This window comes from Cherax quadricarinatus, chromosome 44 (genome assembly GCF_038502225.1).
Source record: "Cherax quadricarinatus isolate ZL_2023a chromosome 44, ASM3850222v1, whole genome shotgun sequence".
Taxonomy (NCBI): domain Eukaryota; kingdom Metazoa; phylum Arthropoda; class Malacostraca; order Decapoda; family Parastacidae; genus Cherax; species Cherax quadricarinatus.
The window spans coordinates 6,178,882-6,205,731 of NC_091335.1; the positions used below are offsets into that span (position 1 = coordinate 6,178,882).

The window sequence follows — 26,850 nt, forward strand, 5'->3', positions numbered from 1 at the left end:
TGCAGGCATTGTACTTCCCATTTCCAGGACTCAAGTCCGACTATATGAAAATATATATATATATATATATATATAAATATATATATATATATATATATATATATATAATATATATATATATATATATATATATATATATATATATATATATATATATATATATATATATATATATATATGTATGTTTTGTAATTAATACTGAACATAAATTAACATACAGCATTACATGTAACTTGCTATGAACTTTTTATGTGTTAATCATTTATTTACACTATATTTGCATCATTTATTTTTATTATTTAAGGTTATCACCTGAAAATATTTTCTATAACTATACAGAACAAGTTAATGATGGCAATATCATAATACTGCACATTCACTTGGTGTTTCTCATTTTCAATCTACATAAAGAAAATATTCTCACCATTTGTAATACTTTCTCTAATTTGATTATTAACTCTCCTTACATTTTTGTTAGAAAAACATCCACCAAAGCATAAATGTTAGACAAATGCCAATAACAGAACCAAGAATGAGACTGTCACGTCTTTTACGAATGTTAATTTTTGTCATGAGTGTGTTAACAAGTGGGAACCTGTTTGATAAATCATTCACTTTAGTCTGTATCATCTTGAATGCTTCACGCTGACTCTTGAGATGGTCTCTTGTTTCCACAGCAATTGTGATTTGTTCATCTATCATTCCTTCAGAGCTTATGAGGTGTTCACTCTCCTTGAGGTAAAGGTCCCTCCGAGAGAGGCCAGCTAGGCTCTTTCCATTGTTTCTTCCATTTCCAAGCAACTGCTCACGCTCTCTTCTCGATTTTATGGCATTGTTAGTGCGCTGAAATTCATGTGTATAGTCCTGAAAACATTAACACAAATTTAATATAAGTCATCATGAACAATAGAAATTATGTCTAAAAGTATACCAATGTCTATATAGCACTGTATATCTTTGGGAACATGTTTTTAAAATAAGAATCAAAATCAATCCTCAAAAACTGCTGCAGTGCAATATTAGTCACTCTAAATAATACTACATAAGTGTTTTTTCTACTGACACTTGGTAAACAATTGAACAACATTTATGAGGCAGTGTATTAGAATCACTGTGAAAATAAATGGTATAAAATACCGACACAATGGAAACATAAACAATGGAAACATTAAACTGCATATGTGTTTATGTTTCCGTATTAGAATCACTCATTATTTTTTATTTATTAGACCATTTTACCACACTAAAGTACAATTATTTGAGAATAGTGAACAACCATTCTTCAACTGACTTCAATTATTAGTTCTATTGTGTACAATTTACTAAAATAATTCTCATTCTCATAACACACACACACAAAAAAGTCATCAATGCATGTAGCTCAAGGCCTAAGGCCCAACTCCTAAAATTATCAGGCTCTATGATACTGAGAGTTTGAAGCCTACGAGACCTGCAATAGTTATCACTGCATGAAATACAGGGTTAATAATCCTAAAAAAGTTTTCTTATTCTACACTTGGTAGAATGCTTCAGGTAGGAGCTCATTTAGGCATCCTCAACCATGTTCAAATGCAACATTCTTAAGAAATTTGTCTTAATAATTGTGCCCTTAATTGTACACAACTTTGTAAATGAAAATGTAATAACTGGTAAAAACTTTGTAATTTTACCTAAATACCATACACAATCTGGCAGGTTAATATCTAATTACTACTTCAGGTGATTATTCAACTGAAATTTCTTTGCTGAACTTTACCTGAAGAATATCTCTGTGTCGTTGCAAGGTATGTATGGTGGCAACTGATGATCCATGGGGACAACTATTCATTCTCTCATTTATATCTGTAAGGGCTGTTAACAACTGTTCCAGCTCAACTGCAATGGTCTCATACCTGTAAAAATAAATATAGCTACTGTATGTATACCCTGTACAGTACATATACAGTATATTACAAAGCATGTATATAAGGAGGGTAGTCTTAACAAGAATGCATCATAATACACGGGTCATTACTACGGAAAGGGTGTTGTGCTTGATTGGCAGAATGTACCTTCCCAAGATTTGGTGGCACTAATTAGCAAAATAAATTGCCTAAATAAAACCTTCCCATTGATATGGGCATCGCCATGTCAATGGTAATTTTATGAGCACTACTCGGTAGAACTTGGGCATTAATTTACATTTTACAATACATACAACCTATGTACACCGTGAAATAAGTATTTTTGTGCAAATTATTTTGGAAGAGATTTGTGAAAACAATATATTTTTATTGTGCAGCACATCTGGGTCAATCAACACTTAATACAATATTGAGCAGTGTTGCACACCTGGCTAAGTGCAAACAAAGATTTGCTAGTAACGATGGCAGGGTAACGTTAAGGTACATTGTTATTTTAGGTTGTGTTAAAAATGCTTCATTAGATTAGGTTACTTTCTTTTGCCATTTGCACAAGAAAACATTTCAAATGTAAAACAAACTTAAAACTTTATAATTCAAATTATAATTGACTGCTGAAATCTGCCCAGCAGCAGTTACATACTTATATGGCTCTGCAATTTTTTATTATGGGTTAGCTTGAATTATTATTATACTATTAACAAGAAAGTGCTACATCCATAGTGGATCACACAGTGCCTGGAGACTGGAAAGTAATCAGGTCCAGTCCAAGAAAGGGGAGAATAGCTCAAAGTCCTTAGATCAAGACACCCCACCTTGAATGTTAATATAAAGCAACACAAATAAGGAAAACTTTGGGAAGATGGTTAATGGAGTTTAAAGACCATTGACTACACGAGGGTTATTGGGTGCATATAACCTGTTTAACACTATACGTTAATACCCTAGAGAGGGATTAAGTAACATCTATATAAACATCGAGAGGACCTAAATGGAAATAAGTCCAACTTTCTGAGGGATTATCCTAGATAAAACACCTCAATTACTGGGAGCGCTTGAGGTTTCTAAACCTGTATTCCCTGGAACGCAGGAGGGAGAGATACATGATTATATACACCTGGAAAATCCTAGAGGGACTAGTACCGAACTTGCACACGAAAATCACTCACTACGAAAGCAAAAGACTTGGCAGACGATGCACCATCCCCCCAATGAAAAGCAGGGGTGTCACTAGCACGTTAAGAGACCATACAATAAGTGTCAGGGGCCCGAGACTGTTCAACTGCCTCCCAGCACACATAAGGGGGATTACCAACAGACCCCTGGCAGTCTTCAAGCTGGCACTGGACAAGCACCTAAAGTCAGTTCCTGATCAGCCGGGCTGTGGCTCGTACGTTGGTTTGCGTGCAGCCAGCAGCAACAGCCTGGTTGATCAGGCGCTGATCCACCAGGAGGCCTGGTCACAGACCGGGCCGCGGGGGCGTTGACCCCCGAAACTCTCTCCAGGTAAACTCCAGGTAATATACAAATGTTACTACGTATGATTTGTGTAACTGTATTTATATGTATGTACCTAAATAAACTTACTTCGGATTACAAATGCCCCGGCATGATAGTAGCTTTCTTTGTACTTAACAAATCAAAACTGTAATTACACACTGTAACCTTTGCAAAGAAATAAAATCTTGATCCTATGCTGTGAAGACTTACATTTGGTCGCCAGAGAGCAGTGCCATAGTCTCACTGTTACTGCTGGATGCCACATTAGTGCCATAGCTGGCTGCTATCTTGCTGAACGACACTAACTTAACATCAATCTCACTCTCAAGCTGACGTGCTCGCTTCCTTAAATCTTCAAAAGACATTTTCACATCCTCAGGAGACCCTTCTATTGTTGACATTTGTTGAGTCATTATCTACACTTCGTGAAAACTATATATTTTCTGTCAATTTGGTATGTTTCTCTTTAAATTAAAGATTAAATAATAAAAACAAATTTCGTTACTCTCATATGAAAGCTCTTCAATAAATAGATAATATAAAATAAGAATAATTTAATGGGTTGTTCATCCGTTGTGCAACACTGATATATAATGTAAAATTTAACACGTTGTCAGGTGTTGCCTGTCCTATATGTGGTTGCAGGGGTCGAGGAACAGCTCCTGACCCCTGCTTCTTCGCTGGTCCCTACTAGATTCACTTTCTTCTGGCTTTAAGAGCCTTATCGTACCTATCCTTGAAGCTATGTATGAATCATGCTTCTACATTTTATAGGTCGTTCCATTTCCTGACTGAAGAAATACTTCCTAACATCCCTATGACTCGTCTGTGATTTCAACTTTCAGCTGTGTTCTCGTGTTCCTTTTTCCCGTCTTTCAAACAATCTGTACCTGTCCACCCTATCAGTTCCTCTCAGTACTTTGTACGTTATCATATCACTCCTTGTCCTTGTTTCCTCTAGTGCCATCAGGTTGAGTACCTTTAAATTAACTTCAGTAATAGGACGTACCCCTTAGCTGAAGTACTAATCTCGTTGCAAACCTCTGCACTTTCTCAAATTTCTTGACATGCTTAACCAGGTGTGGGTTCCATACTGATGCTGCAATATGGGACTGGTGTACACGGTGCATAGTGTCGTGAATCACCTTTTAGATTTCTGAAAGCTAGTCTTAGATTTACCAGACGCACATTTATTGCAGTAGTTATTCCGTTGGTGCGTGCTGCAGGTGATATTTATTTATTTATTTATTTATTATAAATTTGTGCACACATACAGAGGTACAAAAAAATACAGATAAGAGCAGTATGCCAAAGCCACTTATACTATGCATAGCATTACGGGCTGGCTTAAAATTAACTTAAGATTAATTAAGCAATGATGAAGTCAGTGATAAAACATTAATGTAAACAGATTACTATAAAGCACAAGTGAGTATTACAAAGACAGGTCATATGAAGGATTCTGTTAGGTAGTGTATTTAAAAAATAATAAAGTTAGATTGGGTTTTAGGTTTAACATTTATGTGATATAATTGTGAGAAACATTTAAGATATACAATTTATAAGGTTCAGTTATTCAGTATTTATTTGGTTTTGGGTGAGTAAGTGATCTTTGAGTAGAGACTTGAATTTATAAACAGGTAGTGTTTCTTTTATATTTACAGGTAATGAATTCCAGATTTTAGGGCCTTTTATGTGCATTGAGTTTTTGCATAGTGTGAGATGAACACGAGGAACATCAAAGAGTGATCTGTGCCTTGTGTTATGGTCATGTGTTCTGTTGAGGTTGGCAAGGAGATGTTTGAGGGGAGGGTTAATATCAGAGTTAAGTGTTCTATGTATGTAATAGGTGCAGTAATAAGTATGGATGTTTTGTATGGTGAGTAGGTTTAGTGTATTGAATATTGGTGGAGTGTGCTGCCTGTAGTGAGAATTTGTTATCATTCTAACTGCAGCCTTTTGTTGGGTAATTAGTGGTCTGAGATGGTTAACTGTTGTTGAGCCCCATGCACAAATTCCATAGGTGAGATAGGGGTAAATAAGAGAGTGATATAGGGCCAGGAGGGCTGACTGTGGAACATAGTACCGTATCTTCGATAGTATGCCTACAGTCTTGGAAATTTTCTTAGAAATTTGTTGTATATGTGTATGAAATTTGAGTCTATTATCAAGGTGGATTCCTAAGAATTTTCCCTCTGTTAGCTTTGTGATAGGTGATCCGTTTATCATTATGTTAAGAGGGACATCTGTAGCTCTGTTACCAAACTGAATGAAGTAGGTTTTGTCAATGTTTAGTGTAAGTTTGTTAGTCCTCATCCAGGTAGATATTTTCTGTAATTCGGTATTTACAGTATTGGCTAGTGTGACTGGGCTCGGGTGAGAGAAGACGTATGTAGTGTCATCTGCAAATAGTGTGGGTTTGAGTAATTGCGAAGCATTTGGAAGGTCATTTATGTATAGGAGAAAGAGAAGAGGGCCAAGGACACTTCCCTGTGGGACACCAACTGTAATTGGTTGCGCAGAAGAGTTTGCCCCATTTGCGTACACATATTGGCTTCTGTTGCTGAGGTATGACTTGAGGTAATTGAGGGAGTGCCCTCTTATACCATAGTGTGACAATTTTACGTGGAGCAAGTCATGGTCAACTGTATCAAAAGCTTTACGTAAGTCAATGAAGATCCCCAGTGGGACTTCTTTTTTCTCTATTGCAGTGTATATATGTTCTAGCATGTGTATAATAGCATCATTTGGTAAATTGGTACAACTCACCCTAAGGTCCTTCTCCTTAAGTGAGGCTTACAGCCCTTTGCCCCCCGAGCCTGTACTCCGTCAACGGTCTTCTTTGCCCTTTCCCAAACTTCATAATTTTGCGCTCATTGGGGAGTTAAATTCTAGTAGCATTTGTCAGACTAAACCTGCAGCCTGTTCAGATCTATGTATAGCATTTCCTGGTCCTCAACAGGGATTCCTCTGACTATCCTTTCTGCCATGTCATTTAGTATACAAGAAATAGTACCGGTCCTAGTACTGATCCTCGTGGGACCCCTCTTCAATGCACTCATTCCGACACCTCACATATAATCACTCATTTTCTTCCTGTCAGGTATGCCTTGATCCACTGAGGTGTTTTCCCATTATTCCCGTCTGCTTCTCTAGCTTTTGCACCAATCTCTTGTTTGATGCTGTTAAAAGCCTTCCTACAGCCCAAGAATATGAAATCTACCCATCCCTTACTCCCCTGCATTGTTGTAGAACTCCAGCAGGTTTGTCTTCCTTGATTCTGGTGAGGGGCTCGTGATCTAGGGAATTGGATCTGTGCTCTGGTTCCCTGAATTGAGCCTGAATACCTTCCATCCCCCCCTCACGTGCGCTGTATAATCCTGAGGGTTTAGCGCTCCCCTGATTATAATAATAATCCAGCGGGTTTGATACAGGATGTGCTCCACTTTTCTGATAATCTCAATAGCCTTACATATTAAACATGTCAGTGACACTGGTCTGTAGTTGAACGCTGCCTGTCTGTCTCCTTTCTTAAAAATTAAGAGTACATATGCTGATTTCACACTTTCGGCAGTTATCTTGTGACAGTTGACTTGTTGAAGATTGTTGCTAGTGGTCCACACATTACCTGACACAAGATATAAAGACCCACAGCCTCAGGATAAATTTTCTTTGACTAGTGTGGAGATCAAGCGTTTTCTTTTTTAGGATGCAAGCATGCTATCCTTACACCGGCAAATTGTTATCTGGGATATATTAACAAAAATAATGTATTTTTTGGGGGGATGTGCAACACATTAGCTCCAATCACAGCGAACGTAAACACAGACGAATTTAATATAAAGAAACGAACGTCAGTCCCATATCTACCGCTGGCAGAGTAAGGATGGGTTTAGTTATATAAAACGATATCCATTGCAAAACGTACCCGATATTGGACATTTTTAAGAATAAATTATCGCCACTTCCACAAGGACCAGCTCTATAATTACCATTTTTCTTCTTCCACCTTATATATTTGTATTATTTATTAGTGCAGTTTTCTTGAAGGTTTTATAGACATACAGAATTAAGATATATTTGAAGACTTAAGTTGCGGAGCCCTTCAATTTCAGACGTCTGTTGGGTACCCAGGATGTAGTAGGCATTACCCCTCGTGATGATTCTAAGGCTCAGTTCTTAATCCAATGAAATGGAGCCACCTCTTTGATCAAATTTGAATACCTCCCATTTTAGGGGCACTGTATATGATCCCTATGGGTGGATTTAGAGCTTCCTCATGACTACTTATAGATGAGCATAATTTTCCATTTCTTACACAGTACTCATTATCGCCTACTTATAAGTTTATTTAGGCAAAGATAGACACAAGTACAATTATCACACAGTGTAAATTACCTAGGATAAGCAAAAAAGTCAAAGTGGGGTGCTTCCTTTCCCTTGTTCTGCCACTCTTACTTTCCCTTCACTTCTTTACCTTTAAATTAATTCTCTAAATTATAATTTGGTTCTTTTTTCTCTTGTCACACTGAGGTGGAAAGTTTTCTTTTTTCTTATATTTGCATATTCATGGGGAAGCGCTAAAACCAGAAGGGTCGTACAGTGCTTTAGGAACGGCGAGTAATCAGATCTAATCCAAAGATAGGGAGGATAGCTCCAGTTCCTTGGATGAAGAGCCCTTTTCCGTGTTAAAGAGACAGAGAGTGTTGGGTGGAATGCAGGGTGGGTGATAGTACTTTAAGAACGGCGAGTAATCAAGCCTAACTTATAGATTGGGAGGATGGCCCCAATTCCTTGGATAAAGAGCCTTTTACCCCCCCGTGTTGAAGAGACAGCAGAGTATTGGGTGGGTTGAAGGGTGGGTTGGGTGGGTGGCAGGGTGGGTGATGGTACTTTAAGAACGGCGAGTAATCAAGCCTAACTTATAGATTGGGAGGATAGCCCCAATTCCTTGGATAAAGAGCCTTTTACCCCCCGTGTTGAAGAGACAGCAGAGTATTGGGTGGGTTGGGTGGGTTGAAGGGTGGGTTGGGTGGGTGGCAGGGTGGGTGATGGTGCCAGGGAGGACCAATCACACGCCGCCAACTGTGTGTAGAGTCATCACTTGCTTCACTCCTCTCACTGTTCTCTTAACCTTCCTCACTGTTGCTGCTGCCTCACAACACTAAGTTCCGTCGTGGCGGTGAGTATACCTCCTATATTGAGTTATAATGGGAGGTGATATCACTATGGTATATTAGACACATGTGCAACACTTGGCTATATTGGGGAAACGTTTCGCTATACAGTGGCTTTGTCGGTCCTATATAAAGAATGGTGAAGATCAGGAGTTTGAAGTGATCAGTCCCACAGCCTGGAGTGGATTATATCAACTCCAGGCTGAGGGACTGATCACCTCAAATTCCTGATCTTCACCATTCTTCTTTATATAAGACTGATGAAGTCACTGGCGAAACGTTTCCTAAATAAAGATACCCAAGTGTTGCACATGTCTTAATTTATCAACTTGCCGGTTCTCTGCACCATTTTACTAACACCATGATGTACAGGATGAGGTCCGGGAGGTCATTCTTCTTCTCGCATGGGCCAGTAGGCCTGCTGCAGTGTTCCTTCTTTCTTATGTTCTTATGAAAAGCTCTTCATCTAAGGAATTGAAGCAATTATTTCCTCGGATCAAACCTGGTTACCGTCTATACCCCAGGCGCTGTATAACTTAATGAGGCTTTTACTGAAACTAATAACTATATAATATATTTACGTTTATTCAGGTATAGGTACACACATAATACAGTTCATCATACATAGCAGCACATGTGTAGATTACAGGTACACATAAATAGGTAAATTAGGTGACCATAATTACTATACCTAGTAACTTGTGTAAATTACCTAGGATAACCCATAAAAGTTCAGATGAAGTGACTTGTTTCCATTGGTGTCTCAGTGCTGTATGGCCCTTGTAGGTTTAGCGCATCTTTTTGATTATAATTATAATTCCATTGGTGTCCTTGCAATATCTTATAGGTGACAGCATGTGTATATTAAATATATATTTTAATATATATTACTGGAGTGCTGCCTGATGGTCTAGTACAGACATTTTTGTCGCAGTTCTGTTCTTGTTATAATATTCTGGTATAAATTATTAAAATCCCTGATGAAACACAGCCTTTACATTTTTGTGTGTAATGTTGCCCCTGAATATATTTAGTATTTTATTATACAAGGGAAGTTCCTTGATGCTGGTGAGGGTTCTAGATCCAAGAATTGGACTTCCCCTACCTTTCTTCGGATAGAATCTGAATAATTCGTTCCTCCCTTGGTGCCGAATGACTCTTATTGGTTTAGCACTCTCCCCATGAATGTAATAATAATGGAGTCTAGGCATGAATATAATAATGAATAAATTTATAGGTAAATAAGTAAGTTTGTATCTTTTTCTTGTGACTTTTATCAGGAATTAACCAAGTTAATTTTAATGATGGTGTAAATTTGATATTAAAAACAGTGTGTTTAAAGTTTAGGGTGTTATTTTGTAACTAAAAGTCTCTTATAAAAGCTAAATTAGGGAGGATTTGGTAATACAGTGGTACCTGGAGTTTACCTGGAGAGAGTTTCGGGGGTCAACGCCCCCGCGGCCCGGTCTGTGACCAGGCCTCCTGGTGGATCAGCGCCTGATCAACCAGGCTGTTGCTGCTGGCTGCACGCAAACCAACGTACGAGCCACAGCCCAGCTGATCAGGAACTGACTTTAGGTGCTTGTCCAGTGCCAGCTTGAAGACTGCCAGGGGTCTGTTGGTAATCCCCCTTATGTGTGCTGGGAGGCAGTTGAACAGTCTCGGGCCCCTGACACTTATTGTATGGTCTCTTAACGTGCTAGTGACACCCCTGCTTTTCATTGGGGGGATGGTGCATCGTCTGCCAAGTCTTTTGCTTTCGTAGTGAGTGATTTTCGTGTGCAAGTTCGGTACTAGTCCCTCTAGGATTTTCCAGGTGTATATAATCATGTATCTCTCCCTCCTGCGTTCCAGGGAATACAGGTTTAGAAACCTCAAGCGCTCCCAGTAATTGAGGTGTTTTATCTCCGTTATGCGCGCCGTGAAAGTTCTCTGTACATTTTCTAGGTCGGCAATTTCACCTGCCTTGAAAGGTGCTGTTAGAGTGCAGCAATATTCCAGCCTAGATAGAACAAGTGACCTGAAGAGTGTCATCATGGGCTTGGCCTCCCTAGTTTTGAAGGTTCTCATTATCCATCCTGTCATTTTTCTAGCAGATGCGATTGATACAATGTTATGGTCCTTGAAGGTGAGATCCTCCGACATAATCACTCCCAGGTCTTTGACGTTGGTGTTTCGCTCTATTTCGTGGCCAGAATTTGTTTTGTACTCTGATGAAGATTTAATTTCCTCATGTTTACCATATCTGAGTAATTGAAATTTCTCATCGTTGAACTTCATATTGTTTTCTGCAGCCCACTGAAAGATTTGGTTGATGTCCGCCTGGAGCCTTGCAGTGTCTGCAATGGAAGACACTGTCATGCAGATTCGGGTGTCATCTGCAAAGGAAGACACGGTGCTGTGGCTGACATCCTTGTCTATGTCGGATATGAGGATGAGGAACAAGATGGGAGCTAGTACTGTACCTTGGGATATGAACTTAATTCGTTTCAGAAGGCCATTCGAGTGCTGATACCAAACGAATTTGTTCACATAAGGAATAAAGTAAATTAGATTAATACACTTACAAAAGCACTTGCATGAATACACTTGTATAATTGTTCGAGTTTTGAGCTGTTCGTATCCCGAGGTACCACTGTACAGTGGTCCCTCATTTATCATTGTTAATCTGTTCCTGGAAGTGCAACGATTATCGAAAGACTATTTTCGAATAAATTTTCCCCATAAATAATTTAAATACAATTAATTCGTTCCTGACACCCAGAAGTATTAAAACAAAAATTTTTTTACATAAAATATAGATGTAGTACATAAACAATACAATGGGACATGATGAATGAAACATTAACAGCATAACACTTTATTGGAGATTCTTCTTAGTGTATGGAAGACTGGAGGAGGAGAGAGATTGCATTAGTTACTGTTTGGAAGGGGAATCCCCTTCCATCAACACCTCAGGTACCAAGTGTTTTTATGGGGTTACTTTTCTTTTCTTTCTTAATGCCACTAGGACCAGCTTGAGTCACTGGAGTCCTGTCTCACAAATAAAGTGTCCAGAGAGCTCTGTTTCTGGCATCTCTTTAAAACTACTCTAAAATGGGCCAAGACTCTGTCACTGTACAAGTTGCCGATATGGCTTGCAACATCCTTCTCAGGGTGATGTTTCTACATAAATCTTTCCATCCTACCCCACATTTCAAAAATCTCCTTAATTTCTGAAGAAAGCACCTTCTTCCCTCTCTCTTCCTCCTCCTCTGCAGCAAGATTCTGAGCTGTGATCTGTTCCTGTTCCTGCTGAAGCTCTTGCAGCTCCTCAGCTGGCCAGTTCGGCCACACGTACGCCACTTTCATGTTCAATGATGTTTTTCTTAAATTCAATCATATTTCTCACTTTCTTTACCAAAGGCTTGGCACTAGGAGCTTTCTTTGGAGCCATGATAGCTTATTTAGCACTTGCAAGCACTAGAATGAATGGAATATTATTAAATATTTCGTATGAACAAGTGAGGGGACCATCGCTCACTGGTAAACAGTGGTGGTACACTGGCTGGGAAGGGAGACCGAGGAGGCTCAGAGCGTGAGTACGCGTCCCAGATGAAGGACGATTAGCGAGTAAACCGACCATTTGTGAGCCAATGTTTGGACGAGAATAACTCGACGATTTCCGAAAAGGACGACTATCAAGCCGGACGATTATTGAGGGACCACTGTATATCCATTGAAGAAGGTAGCCTGTGGTAGAATTTGTTATACATGAATAGTATACAATACTGACCAGATGAAAATTAGACACATGCAACATCTGGGTATCTTTATTGTAGACGTTTCACCATCCAGTGGCTTGATCAATACAAATTCAAGATGTTGCATGTGTGTCTAAATTTTCAACAGAATTAGGTGGTCTAGGGATGGATTTGGTGGTACAGTATATTAATACATACACTCAGTGGCCTTGTGTAATTTGGTAGCATGGTAACTGTACATGTAGATGGTGGCTGAGGGGAGGATTTGGTAGTACCGTGGACCCCCGCCTTATGAACTCATCGCCTTGCTTTAAATCCGCCATACGAAGCATTTGAACACAAAAATTTTGCCTCGCCTTACGTGATTCATCCAGGATGCGTCCCACGTGTGGCCTCAGCTGCCCTGTGGGTGCCAGTGTTTACAAGCCAGCCAGTGCGGTCGCATCAACACATACGTTCGGTACATTTCACCTTATCCCAGTGTTTTTTGTGCTTGTAACTGCAAAATAAGTCACCATTGGCCCCAAGAAAGCTTCTAGTGCCAACCCTGTGGTAAAAAGGGTGAGAATTAGTATGGAAATTAAGATTTTGAAGGGTTTGGGGCTAACCCTGAGAAGCCTATGCCAGTTGTGGAATCCATTGTGCCTACTTCAAAGATTAAGGAAATGTGTGCAAAGTGGGTTGAAGTGCAAACCTTTATGGATGAAAATCACCCTAACACAACTATTGCAAGCTGTGCTGGTGACTATTACAATGACAATGTTGTGGCCCATTTTAGGCAAATCTCAAAGGAAGGGGAGGTACAGACCTCTATGGACAGATTTGTTGTGCGACAGAGGTCCAGTGACTCTCAAGGTGGTCCTAGTGGCATTAAAAGAAGGGAAGTAACCCCAGAAAAGGACTTGCTACCTCAAGTCCTAATGGAAGGGGATTCCCCTTCTAAACAATAACTTCCACACACTCCCCTCCTCTCATCCCATCAATCATCACCAGATCTTCAATAAAGGTAAGTGTCATGTATTCTATTCTTAGTATAGTAGTAATTGTGCATGTCTTCTTCAGTTTGTGTGTATTAAAATTAATATTTCATATGGTAAAAATTTTTTATTTTTCATACTTTGGGATGTCTTGCACGGATTAATTTGATTTCCATTATTTCTTATGGGGAAAATTAATTCGCCTTACGATAATTTTGGCTTACAATGAGCTCTCAGGAGTGGATTAATATCGGAAGGCGGGGGTCCACTGTACTGTATATTATGGTAGTACAATAATATATTTAGAAGGATGAAATAAAGTCGAGAGGCTAGTTGTAAACTGATAACTTATGGCAGTTAAAGGTCCCCATATTTTTTAGTTCACATAATCTAGCACCACTCTCCTATTAATATTATATTTAACCAGAATTAAGAACTTTTGCTTGTAACTTTTGTTTTTGCAAAAAATGGCCATTATTAGTGCCAGCAGAGTAATGCAGTGTTTTTCATTTCCATTTATATATATATATATATTTATATATTTATATATTTATATATTTATATATTTATATTATTTCCTCCCAAACAGATGAAGTGGCACTTGGGAACAGTATTGTTACTGGCGTGCATTGCTGCTGCTACGTCATTAAAATTGGATGAATGTGAAGGTAAGAGTATTTTAGATTTTTGATTGTAGACTGCTTGTGTAGGTAATGCATACTATCTAGTATGAGCTGGGTCTACCTACCCAGTGATTGCTCAAGTACCATTACTTTGCCTCTTGAACTTCCTGGCCTCTGTACTGTACTGTACTGTACTGTACTGTACTGTATGCCCCTTGTAAAAAACTGAAGGGTTGTGCTGGTCACAGGACCTTTTGATCTTTGCTGCCATATATATTTGAAATCTAAATGACTTTCCACATCATAACTTGTCTACATAACTGATTACACAAGGAAACTGACAAATGCACATTAGGTTATTATGGCAGGAATGTGGGTCATATCCCTACACATATAGGAGAGGAAGTGTCTTAAGGATCCCTTGACCTGAGCAAGGTAGTCTGAGTAACATAGAATTGATGGCAAAGGAGTTTAAACTGCTCCATAGTAATTGGCTGGGGAAGGACAATACAGAATTGGGAGTTCTCTATACATTGCTGCATTGACTGTCCAGTGCCTGATCCAGATTGCAAGCCAGTGGACTTGTTAGGTACTGAGAAATTTGTGTGCACAAGGAAATGCAGTATGACTTCCCAAAGGTGGCAAAACTTTTGTCTCCACTGTAGAACTAAGGAAAGGAGAATTGTAAGAGAACTGTCTTACAAAGAGCTAAAGATTGGGTCAAGGAAAGATAGATGGAAAAGAGCCGTAAAGATTGTAATCCTCAAAGGAACACAGTCCTTTGACATACTGCATTTTTGGGTGATGTTTGGAAGGGAATCCGCCATCAGTGGCAGGAGGGCCTGGCACACTCATTCTCTTCAGCGTTGGGCTCTGTCCGATCTTTTAATGGCCCCTGCCCTTGGGCTTGCCATTCCAACCGCTCGGTGGATGTTGCACAGACTCGCCTTAGTCGGGCACTCACGACTGGCGGTTCATCTGTAACACCTTCAGATGACGGACTCTCCGTACTGCCCATGGTGTCCCTCACAGCCTGAGACGGTGGAACACTTCCTGTTGTGGTGTCCACATTACCACTTTGCACGGACTACTCTCCGTGCGGCCTTGCGCACGCTTGGGGTGCACACTTTCACTCTACCTCTCCTCAACGGGGAAGGGTTTCGCTCTCTGGACTGTCGGTAGATATTGGCCTGTACCTGCTCCTTCCTGCTGGCTTCAGGGCGTATCAGGGACATTCTTCCACTTTGGTTGAGGTCCCCTCTCCTAGCACTGGACGGCCAGGCTCGATACGGCATATGCTGTCAGTGGCCCTGAAACCCAACAGAAGAAGAAGACGACGACGACGACTAAGAAAGTGCTGGACAAAAGCATGTTCCAGCTCACATAGGAAGAAGCAAAAGTTGCTAGTGATATGCTGGAACTGACAGCAGCATTGGGTGTGAAGGGACCCCTGACAAGGGGCCTGTTAGATCATGGTAGGCATAAGTGCCCACATTGAATATGGTCATGAATGGTGTAGCATCATTTGTCTGATGAATGCTGTAGTGTACCTCATTGTATTGGCTTGCCACCCAGGGGAGGCGTATAGTAGATGAGGTGTGTAGCCCTTTAAGATTAGTTCAGTATCAGATAGACAGTAATTGTTTTTGTACTGAAGGAAAGTGTTGGGAAATTCTTCAACAGTTCAGTACAAAAATGTATCGTATTATATTAACTACACACACACAGTTATGGCTTACTGTATCTTTTTGTGCTTTGAGTAAGATATAAATATAAATGGGTTGAATTGTACAGGAGATTGAAAATTTAACTTATATAAAATTTTTATTTTTTTTTTTCAGTATGTATCACCTTCCTGGGCAAGTTCAGTGAGACACTCTCAGAAGAGGATAAGGCTAATCCTACAAGAATTGAAGACAAATTTAGAACAGCATGTGAAGATGCAAAGGGTAAATTAATAATCATAATGCTTCATAAATTGTTTTGAAATATTTGAAATTTATGAAAACAAAGCTAATTGGCAGAGAGTATGCATAGTTCCATTGTATAAAGGCAAAGGGGATAAAAGAGAGTGAAAAAGTTATAGAGGGATAAGTCTGTTGAGTATACCTGGTAAAGTGTATGGTAAAGTTATTATTGAAAGAATTAAGAGTAAGACGGAGAGTAGGATAGCAGATGAACAAGGAGGCTTTAAAAAAGGTAGGGAGTGTGCAGACCAAGTGTTACAGTGAAACATATAGGTGAATAGTATTTAGATAAGGGTAAAGAGGTTTTTGTGGCATTTATGGATTTGGAAAAAGCATATGACTGGGTGGATAGGGGGGGAATGTGGCAGGTGTATGCTATAGGAGGTAGGTTACTGAAAGCAGTGAAGAGTTTTTACGAGGATAGTGAGGCTCAGGTTAGAGTATGTAAGAGAGTGAGATTATTTCCCAGTAAAAGTAGGCCTTAGACAAGGATGTGTGATGTCACCGTGATTATTCAATACAGTATTTATGAATGCGGTTGTAAGAGAAGTGAATGTGAGGGTCTTGGCAAGAGGTGTGGAGTTAAAAGATAAAGAATCAAATACAAAGTGGGAGCTGTCACAGTTGCTCTTTGCTGATGACACTGTGCTCTTGGGAGATTCTGAAGAGAAGTTGCAGAGGTTGGTGGATGAATTTGGTAGGGTATGTAAAGAAGAAAATTAAAAGTGAATATAGGAAAGAGTAAGGTTATGAGGATAAAAAGATTAGGTGATGAAAGATTGGATATCAGATTGGAAGGAGAGAGTATGGAGGAGGTGAATGTATTCAGATATTTAGGAGTGGACGTGTCGGCAGATGGGTCTATGAAGGATGAGGTGAATCGTAGAATTGATGAGGGGAAAAGGGTGAGTGGTGCACTTAGGAGTCTGTGGAGACAAAGAACTTCGTCCGTGGAAGCAAAGAGGGAAATGTATGAGAGTATAGTTGAACCAACACTTGTATGGGTGTGAAGCATGGGTGATGAATGTTGCAATGAGGAGAAGGCTGGAGGCAGTGGAGATGTCATGTCTGAGGACAATGTGTGGTGTGAATATAATGCAGAGAATTTGTAGTTTGGAAATTAGGAGAAGGTGTCGGATTACCATAACTATTATCCAGAGGGCTGAGGAGGGGTTGTTTAGATGGTTCGTACATGTAGAGAGAATGAAACAAAACGAAATGATTTCGAGAGTGTATAAATCTGTAGTGGAGGGAAGGCAGGGTAGGGGTTGGCCCAGGAAACGTTGGAGGGAGGGGGTAAAGGAGGTTTTGTGTGCGAGGGGCTTTGACTTCCAGCAAGCGTGCGTGAGCGTATTTGATAGGAGTGAATGGAGACAAATGGTTGTTAATACTTGATGTGCTGTTGGAGCGTGAGCAAAGTAACATTTATGAAGGGATTCAGGGAAACCGGCAGGCTGGACTCGAGTCCTGGAGATGGGAAGTACAGTGTCTACACTCTGAAGGAAGGGTGTTAATGTTGCAATTTTTTTAACTGTAGTGTAAAGCACCCCTCTGGCAAGACAGTGATGGAGTGAATGATGATGGTTTTTCTTTTTCGGCCCACCCTGCCTTGGTGGGAATCGGCTGATGTTAATAAAAAAAAAAAAGCTAATTTTTAAGAAATATTCCAGGGCTCGGATAGTATTTATGAATGTGCACAGTTTGTGCTTCTAAATTGTCAACGGCTTTGTGAGCAGTTAAGATAATTTGTGGTAAATTATATTACTATATCCTTGTTACTTTTAGGTAAAGACAATCGCTTCTGCTACTATATTGGTGGTTTGGAAACATCTGCCACAGGCATTTTAGGAGAAATGTCCAAACCAATGTCCTGGGGAATGCCAATGGACAAGATTTGTGAGAAATTAAAGAAAAAAGATGCCCAGATATGTGACCTAAGATATGGTAAGTGTTGCCAAGTCTAATGCTTTAACCCTTAAACTGTCCAAGTTGATCTACGTTCACATGCGTAGTGCTCCAAAAGTAGATCTACGTTTTTTTTACATATTTTCAAATATAACGAAAAAAAAGTAGATCCAAGTTTTTTACACGTTTTCAAATGTAAAAAAAAAAAAAAAAAAAAAGGATCTACATTTTTTACATTCAAATGTTGAAAAAACATAGATCTACGTTTGGACAGTTTAAGGGTTAAACTGCACAGTATTACTAAACATTTCTTCACTCTTCCATTCATGCTTGTGATTGATTCTTACTTATTATATTGCCCCTCTTGCAGAAAATCTATTAACGAAAGGTTTCTCTTCAGAAATAAAATGGTGTACCTTTATGTAATTTAATAGTGTGATCTTGATTTGCTGATACTGAAAGCAGCTTAAATTTAAATAATGGTGGCAGAGATGAGTAAACTGAAATAAGTGGGAAAATGGATTGAATGCCTGCTTTTTTTTTTTTTTTCCCCGTATTACATTCTCCAGGGAAATCCTTCATCTTAATTCTGCACTAATTTTTTCTCTAACATGGGTTTTGTTCATTTTTACATTATCTAAATGTATGAAGTGCTTTATCTTCTCACCCCTTACTCTTTGGGTAAAGGTCTGGCTGGATGGGCTCTTGCTAGACCAAAAATATTTTATTTTGCAACTGTTGAATGTGGATTATTCTTAGATTACCCATAGTTAATGTATGGTTCAGTCAATATCTGTTCATATAGTTATTGTATGGTTCATTCAGTATCAGTGTTACATATTCGTATGGATTAAAAATCATTCAAAATTCAGTCTGCTGAAGAAGTTTACAGTGTCCTTTTTTTTATGCAAAGATTAATTTGGCATTACTTTAACCCTTAAACGGTCCAAATAGATCGACGTTCAAATCCGTAGTGCTCCAAAAGTAGATCTGTTTTTTTTTACATATTTTCAAATATAACAAAAAAATGTAGATAAGTTTTTTTTACATTTTCAAATGTGAAAAAAAAAGACGTACATTTTTTTACATACTTTCAAATGTTGAAAAAACGTATATATACGTTTGGACCGTTTAAGGGTTAAGTGGCGTGATTACCCATTTTGTATTTGATGCTGTGTTTTCTTAGTAAAATTTCATCTGCTATCTTTGGAAATATTTTATATATTGGTTAGGCTTTTTATTTGCAATAGTCAGCATTTTAAGTTTTTAGTTATGCGAGTTTATAGCAGCATAATTTCTCAACAAAATCTGTAATACCATTGGACTTGCTTTTGCTCTTTTGAGTTCTCTTAAAACATGTTGGCTTTTTTTTTTTAAGGAATGCATGTGAATTATGTATGTTAATCTTTCTTGGTTATATGTATTGTATTTGTTTTTAATTCTAGATTCAATTTCTCATTTTTTTGAGAGCTTGCACACTCCCTAACATTTTGAAATGGTGATAGGATGGAAGTTAAACGTTAATACTTAATTCTTTTCATCTTGGCATTCTTTCCATTTACCAAACTACTAGTGGCTTTTACCCCATTTTATCTAGGTCACATACATTGGTATTATTGGATCAACTTTTCATACTCGGTTTTAAGTATTAATTTGAAAGGTATTCATAAATTTTCTTGTTTTTGACAGAGAAGCAGATTGATCTAAAGAATGTGGATTTGAAGAAGCTTAAGGTCAGAGACCTAAAGAAGATTCTTAATGACTGGGATGAATCTTGTGATGACTGCTTAGAGAAAGGAGACTACATAAAGAGAATTGAAACTCTTAAACCCAAGTACATGCGAGGTGAACTGTAATGTGGATGAAACTAGGATGAAGAGGCTAGTGCTTACTATTTATTTTTGTGATGGGCATTGCGTTCAAACTATGAAAGAGTATAACTGAACATCTGAAGTATTGAAGAACACTGAGTTTAGGTTCTTAATTGTTTTAGTGTGTGGCAGTGCATGAAGTCATTGAAATGATTTGTAGTGAATTAGACATGAAGATTTAATTATATTCCCTTTACTATTAACTTTTCCTTGTCAGATTTGGGCTAGATGATCTTGCCCTTACAAAAGAGATTAAAAATGTTTTATTGAATATTTGCAAGTTTGGAGGGGTTCAGTTTTTAGAATATAAAAACTTTTGCAACTAGAGGAAACTTTTCTATTACTAGATACTGTCCAAATTGATACATAGTTATACCAGCTCTTTGTGTAAAATTCTTGCATCTGCATACACTAGTCACTTAGCATATTTATTTACTTCAGTTACTTTCATAAAGTGAAAATGTGAAGGAAAATTTCTCTTAATTTTCTTATTCACTGTAGCACAAACAGGTAACACTACAAATAATTTTGAGGATTTTATAAATGTTGTTAATAAATCCTTTTGTATATACATGTTTTTTCTTACCATTTGTTAAGATTAATTTGCTTGTAAAAGTAAGGCATAGAAATTTATTGTTGCAGTATTATGAATTATTAATTAAAACTGTTGCCTTGAAGAATAGGGCAAATTAAGACATTTCCATTTTTAACACTGCAGTTCTTAGGAATTTGAGAAAATGATTTTGACAAGATTCTAGCTGGGATTGATATCTGTACAACCTCATTATCATTATTTATGAATATTTTACAAATGAACCACCACCATGATGAGTTGATTCTGGTAAATGGCTCTTAATCTGAGAAATTGAAGCTGCACTTCCGTCTCTTGAATTTAACATGTTTTCTTCACATTTCCCAGATGCTATTTTATCCTTGTAGATTGTTTTCCAGTATACTAAACAGCCAAACTCACTAAGCATGTTTAATTTCTTAAAATTTTGAAACTGTAGGTGGAAGGCCTTGAATCTTTGCTGACTCTGATGGCTTGTATTACACTTGTTCACGCCTCCATCTTTCATTCCTCCTTCTCTTATTGCCCTTGCTGTCTCTTACCTCAGCCATGCAGTGCAGTTTGAGCCTTACAGGGTGCCAATGAGGGACTCTTGATCCAAGGAATTGGACTTGTCCTTCCCTTGAATCAAACTTGAATGCCTCCCATTCCCTAGGTGCTATACATTTCCCCTGTGGGGTTAGCATTTCCCCCCTATTAAAATTAAATGACCCTTACAGGTTTAGTGCATTCCATGTATATATATAGTACACAAGCTGTGTAAATAGTATGAGTTTACTGTAAAGAAGTGTGGAGGTTCAAATAGATAACATGGTATAATACAGAAAACTATGAGTAAAAACCACCTGTAGATTGTCAAAAGAAAATGCTTAGTGTTTTATTGAATGAGTGATGGTAAATGTATTGCTCTCAAGTTGCCATACCTCAGGGGATGGGGGGTTAATGGCTGATGGAGGGGCTTTAATGGCTGATAGAAGGGGGGGAATATATATACTATTAGGATGGATAATGAAAGGTCAAGAACAAATGATTTACTGAATTTATTATTACCGATCACGCATCGTAACATAGGCACTATAGTTGGACAGAGAATGCAAAGTACTGAACTGAATTTTCCTTTCAGGCCTACATAATTTGACCTCTTGATAACAAAACTAATAATCATTTTTGCAACATTAACTGCACTGCAACAGTTTTGAAAGTAATTGGTTGACACAATGTTAGAAAGAAACTACATCTTTCTCTTACACCCTGGTTATGTGGTGGTGGGAATGTTGAGCTATATAATATTTTTCTTATGATGCTATTACTGAGTAAAGTACTACAATATTGCTGCCATTTTTATTGTTAATACAGGGCTTGACTGCTAATATTAGTTTGTTGCTGTTAGGTTTCTTTTGATTGGTTGCTGCCTCACACCTGTTACAGCTGCTGTATACTGTTGGTCATAGGCGGCATATTCTATTTGTAGGGATGTGGGGACAGGGAGAAAATGCAAAGGCTGGGATTAGGGAGAAGAAAGTGTTTGTATATGCATCCTGAGTAAAAGAGAGGAAGGAAGAGCCTACTTGAGGAAGGGGACATTGCCCATGGGCGAGTCGTGTATGAAATTTGCAATCTCCTGGGCAAGGACGGTGCCTTCCTCCACATCAGTGCAGGGCCGGCACATGCAGTCAATAGGTGCACGAGTCAGGATCTGGCCAGGACAAGGTAGAAAGTTAGTACAGTATTTTAAGTTTTTCTGATAAATTAACTGATTTTACTGCACACAAGGTAATGAGAAGTAATCAAGATGCTTGTGGTCCTATTTTCTTGTTAGATTTTACCAGTAATTTGGGTACTATTCTTTCCATAAAGGATACCTGAAGAATGCTTCTGGGGATCAATGACCCGCATCCCAGTTCCAGACCGGGCCTCTCGGTGAATACAAGGCCTGATCAACCAGGTTGTTACTGATGGCCACACTCCAACACAAACCACAGCCTGGCTTGTCAGGAACTGATTTTCTCCCTTATTGCAATTTTCAGTACATTACTGTTTCTCATTGTAGTCTCTATTTTGGGTAATCCTTACTCTTCACATTTTTATTTCTCAGCTGAAGGAGGTTGACTTTTATGAATGATGCACATGAAATTAAAATATAGTGGTACCTCGGGATACGAATTTATTTCGTTCGAGAAGGCTGTTCGAGTGACGATACCAAACGAATTTGTTCCCATAAAGAATAATGTAAATTAGATTAATCTGTTTCAGACCCCCAAAAATACACTTACAGAAGCACTTACATAAATACACTTGCATAACTGTTCGAGTTTTGAGCTGTTCATATCCTGAGGTACCACTGTACTGTACTCTACTCCTGTAACCTAATTCCCAGCTGCAGGAAAAATACCTTACACTACGAACCCTCATTACAAACAAAGATCATACATTTTTTCCTCTAATTGTAAAGTAGATTTTATCATTCTCTAGTTATTGTTAATTTTTTTATGTGAAAGTGTATAACAGTGCAAGGGCTTTGCATGTAACATCACAAGCCTATTTGAGTTGTTTCAGCAGTAGACTTTAAAGCTTCTGAGTGTGGTGATGCAGTGTAGTGTTAGATTCACAGATTAAGTGTGGGCTGTCTTGAATTCATTAAAATTAGTTATGTACCATAGAAAGTGGCTTAATAATTTCAGTAGCTGTTTGACCCTTATGGGGACTGCTGTGGGTTTGGTGCTTACCTATAAGTATACATAGTAATAATGGGCTAAGTGATGACATTTGCTTTCTGGTAAAGTTGTTAACTTTGGTACCATTGAAATGAACAAGACAGACTAATGATTACTAAAGTGTTTAACCAGTGTGTGTATGTTAAGTAACACTTCAGAGGTAGCCTTAGTTCTGGCAGCAATCTTAATGAGATACACACTGCTGAATACAATATCCCTAACATTAATTATTTAAATAGCAAAAATAATACTAGTTTTAGACTATCTTATTATTAATCTTATTCCAATTGAATAATTAATAAAAACAGGCTACCCTTAATCATCATCATTCATTAATGTTACGCTATTTTAAGTGTGAGAGACTTGTCTTGCATGATAATGTTCACTTGTACACTTACCTTTTTTTGCTTGGGTTCTCCCTGACGAGCATTGGGACAGTTGAGTATGACTGATGCCTCTCGTTCTCCAGACTCTTGGCAGCACATACAAGACCTCTCTGTCTGCCACAGCTTATTCCCTGACACCTGGAAATTTGGCATGTTGTTAATTTTGCCTATTGCAGTTTTTCACATTTTTAAAATTGTGTATATTATTGTATACTGTTTAAATGCTTTGGTACAAAAGTTAGTCATATGCCTGTACTGTGTGTGTGTGTGTGTGTGTATATATATGTACATGTATTATGTATGTATTTATGTAATATATATGTATTTATGTATTATGTATGTATATATGTATTAATGTTAGGTAGTATGGTAGAGAGCATCCACCCAGGAAAGTGCTACTGCCCTGCTGAGTGTGAAATGGAAACCTGCAATTGTTTTACATGATGGTATGATTGCTGGTGTCTGTCTCCATAAACACAAGACTGCAGGTATGTCTTGCTACTTCTGCTTACACTTAGGTCACACTACACATGCGTGTATATGCTTACATATACACACCCCTCTGGGTTATCTTCTGTTTTCTTACTAGTTCTTGTTGTTCTTTATTTCTTCTTATCTCTATGGGGAAATGGAAAAAAATTCTTCTTCCATAAGCCATGTGTGTCGTAAGAGGCAACTAAAATGCCAGGACCGAGGGGCTAGTAACCCCTTCTGTATAAATTATTAATTATTATATTATGTATTATGCAAGACAAGCCACCGGGGGACAGAAATGTTTAGCTCAAGTACTTTCACACTTCTCAGTGCATCATCAGGAGTTATGCAAAGTTGCAAGGCAACAAATGAAGGAGTGAGGGAAAGTTTTCTCAGAGTAGCACAGTGTGGGTTTGTCACCTGCCGCAGCCTCTCTCGGAATGTGACAAACCTGCACTGCGCTACTCTGAGAAAACTTCCCCTCACTCCTTCAGTTGTTGCCTTGCAACTTTGCATAGCTCCTGATGATGCACTGAGAAGTGTGAAAGTACTTGAGCTAAAAATTTCCACTTCCCCCATGGCTTGTCTTGCATTGTTAAAATAGACTGTCTACGATTGTTTACATTATGTATTATGTATACGTTAGTTACCAATTATTTGTCACACTTGATAATAGACATTTGACTTGGTGGAATGGGGGGAGTTTACATGTGTGTGGAAGAAAGAAGGAAATTAAGAGAACGCAGAAAAGATAAAAGTAACAAGGGCAAAAAGTCTTGACTGGTGGGAAGGAGTACAAAGGAAGTGGATATGTTTAGGAGTGGACATGGCTGCAGATGGGTCTATGAAAAGCAAAGTGAACCATTGAAAGGCATCCGTTTAAAAAAAGAAATTTGTTTATAGAGGCAAAAAAGAGAATGTACCTTAGATAGTGGAACCAACACTTGTGTGGGTGTGAGAAATGGGTTATGAACACTGTATCAAGGACGAGACTCAAGGCAGTGGAGATGTGTTTCAGAGCAATGATTGGCGTGATTGTCTTAGAGAATTTTAAGCATAGCAGTTGAGGCAATGTGTGGTTACCAAGGATATAAATCAGAGGATTGAGGTGGTTTGGGAAATGTAGAGAGGATACAGGAGGATAGGATGATAAAGAATGTATAAATCTGGAGTGGAAGGTAGGAGGGGTAGGGGTCATCCCAGCATGCTTTTGTGAGCATGTTAGATACATACAAGTAAATGGAGACTAAGTGGTTTTTAACAGATGTGCTGTTGAAGTTTGAGCAAGGTACCTCTTATGAAGGGATTCAGGGGAAATTGGCTGGCCAGACTTGAGTCCTGGAGGTAGGAAGGGCAATGCCTGTACTCTGAAGGAGGGGTGGGGATGTTGAAGTCGGAGTGTATTTTAAATTGTGATTCCAGTTCACTTTTGGAAAGATGGTGATTGAATGAATTATGGTGAATGTGTTTTCTTCTTCCTCCATGGGGAAGTGGAACAGAATTCTTCCTCCGTAAGCCATGCGTGTTGTAAGAGGCGACTAAAGTGCCAGGAGCAAGGGGCTAGTAACCCCTTCTCCTGTATATATTACTAAATGTAAAAGGAGAAACTTTCCTTTTTCCTTTTGGGCCACCCCGCCTCGGTGGGATACGGCCAGTGTGTTGAAAGAAGAAAGTGTTTTCTTCTTTGGGTCACCCTGCCTTTAAATCAGTAATGCAACAGATTGTCTAGTTTCAACCTTTAACAAAGCTCCAGCAGTAAACGTAGATAGAGAGGGCTGGAACTGATGTTAAAATGAAGCTAATGTATTATTCTTTCAGGACTGGAATTATAACAGTGTGGCATTAACCTTGCTCTGGTTTTATTTGATTTTGCTTTGTGTGAACCATTTGTTAATCTAGATTTTTAATATGCTGGAACAAATAAACCTTTCCCTGATGGTAAAGGGCTTTTGCGCACAGGAATTTGACTGACCCTTCCCTTTCATTCCAGCTTTAATATCTCCTGTTACCTCACTCTTGTTTGACCCTTAGGGGTTTCTCTCTCCTGCCAATGAATGTAATAATAGAACAAATAATATATTGGCTTTAAAATGGCATCAGTAAAAGTTAATAACAAAGTGCTAGGCATACTCACCTGGACATAGGAGGTGCACCTGCCCTGGCAAGCAAAGGAAGGTATGGGCTTGGAGGTACAGCCTTGGTAGGAGAGGATGTGAATAACAGGTGTGAGGGAACACTCATCTGTCCACACTACACCCACACTTGCTATGCCCATCACCAGTGCCCAAGAGATCCTGCCCATCCTGCCAAAGGATGGAGTGGTACTTGACTGATCCCGTTTGGTGCTTTTCTCTCAGATGAGTGATTAATAGTATGTGTGAAGAGTAGTAAGAGAGAATGTGTGGTGTACTGTGTATGTGTGTATGTGTGTGTGTGTGAAGGAAATGGAGTGTGGGACGCAACTGTGAGCGAGGACCCGGCCAACCTATGGTTTATAGTCTCCTCCTAAGGGGTGCTCCGCCCCCTGCCATTGCCTTCCTGTAAGCCACACCCCCCTTTCTGTCCTTCCCCATCTTCCCAAGAGCCACGCCCTTCAACTTGGAAATTGAGACTTTCCCTCTCTTGGATGTCGTGCCTTTTACTCTCCCCTGTGGTGTCATGACCCTCTCACAGCAGGGAGTGGAAGTGAACTGATAGTGCTTTTTTATGGTTATTGATCTTTCAGGAAGTCTGTAGTGATTATATATATACTCAAACCATTTAAAAGGATAGTATGTAAATAGATTAACTAAAAATTATTTGATGTTTGTGTGTACTAAAAAATGGTCTTGTTAAAATTACTTAATAGCATCTCCAGTAAATTTTCATAAGTCTGGTATTTGGCTTTGTTGCTTATCAGGTTTTGAATGGAAGAGGTTGTAAATGCAGAGGTGCTGGGCCAGGATTGGTCGAGGTGCTGGGCCAGGATTGGTCGAGGTGCTGGGCCAGGATTGGTCGAGGTGCTGGGCCAGGATTGGTCGAGGTGCTGGGCCAGGATTGGT

General features: G+C 38.8%; 3 protein-coding genes across 3 annotated transcripts; 1 reads left to right on the forward strand and 2 right to left on the reverse strand.

Annotated features, from left to right (window-relative positions):
* Positions 1–273: 273 nt before the first annotated feature.
* Gos28 (golgi SNAP receptor complex member Gos28) lies at positions 274–3,829 on the reverse strand. The gene is made up of 3 exons (XM_053789233.2): positions 3,612–3,829; positions 1,757–1,892; positions 274–864 (listed from the first exon to the last, which is right to left on the reverse strand). Exons 1-3 carry the CDS (start codon positions 3,812–3,814, stop codon positions 475–477), a joined length of 729 nt encoding a protein of 242 aa, XP_053645208.1. The 5' UTR covers positions 3,815–3,829; the 3' UTR covers positions 274–474.
* A 4,616-nt stretch (positions 3,830–8,445) lies between these two features.
* On the forward strand, positions 8,446–20,233 carry Manf (mesencephalic astrocyte-derived neurotrophic factor). The gene is made up of 5 exons (XM_053789235.1): positions 8,446–8,583; positions 13,888–13,966; positions 15,763–15,870; positions 17,674–17,832; positions 19,483–20,233. Exons 2-5 carry the CDS (start codon positions 13,888–13,890, stop codon positions 19,647–19,649), a joined length of 513 nt encoding a protein of 170 aa, XP_053645210.1. The 5' UTR covers positions 8,446–8,583; the 3' UTR covers positions 19,650–20,233.
* Positions 20,234–21,258: 1,025 nt separating this feature from the next.
* On the reverse strand, positions 21,259–26,264 carry Burs (Cuticle-tanning hormone bursicon). The gene is made up of 3 exons (XM_053789236.2): positions 25,944–26,264; positions 23,348–23,473; positions 21,259–21,931 (listed from the first exon to the last, which is right to left on the reverse strand). The coding sequence occupies exons 1-3, from the start codon at positions 26,109–26,111 to the stop codon at positions 21,800–21,802; spliced, it is 426 nt and encodes a 141-aa protein (XP_053645211.1). The 5' UTR covers positions 26,112–26,264; the 3' UTR covers positions 21,259–21,799.
* Between the last annotated feature and the right edge of the window lie 586 nt (positions 26,265–26,850).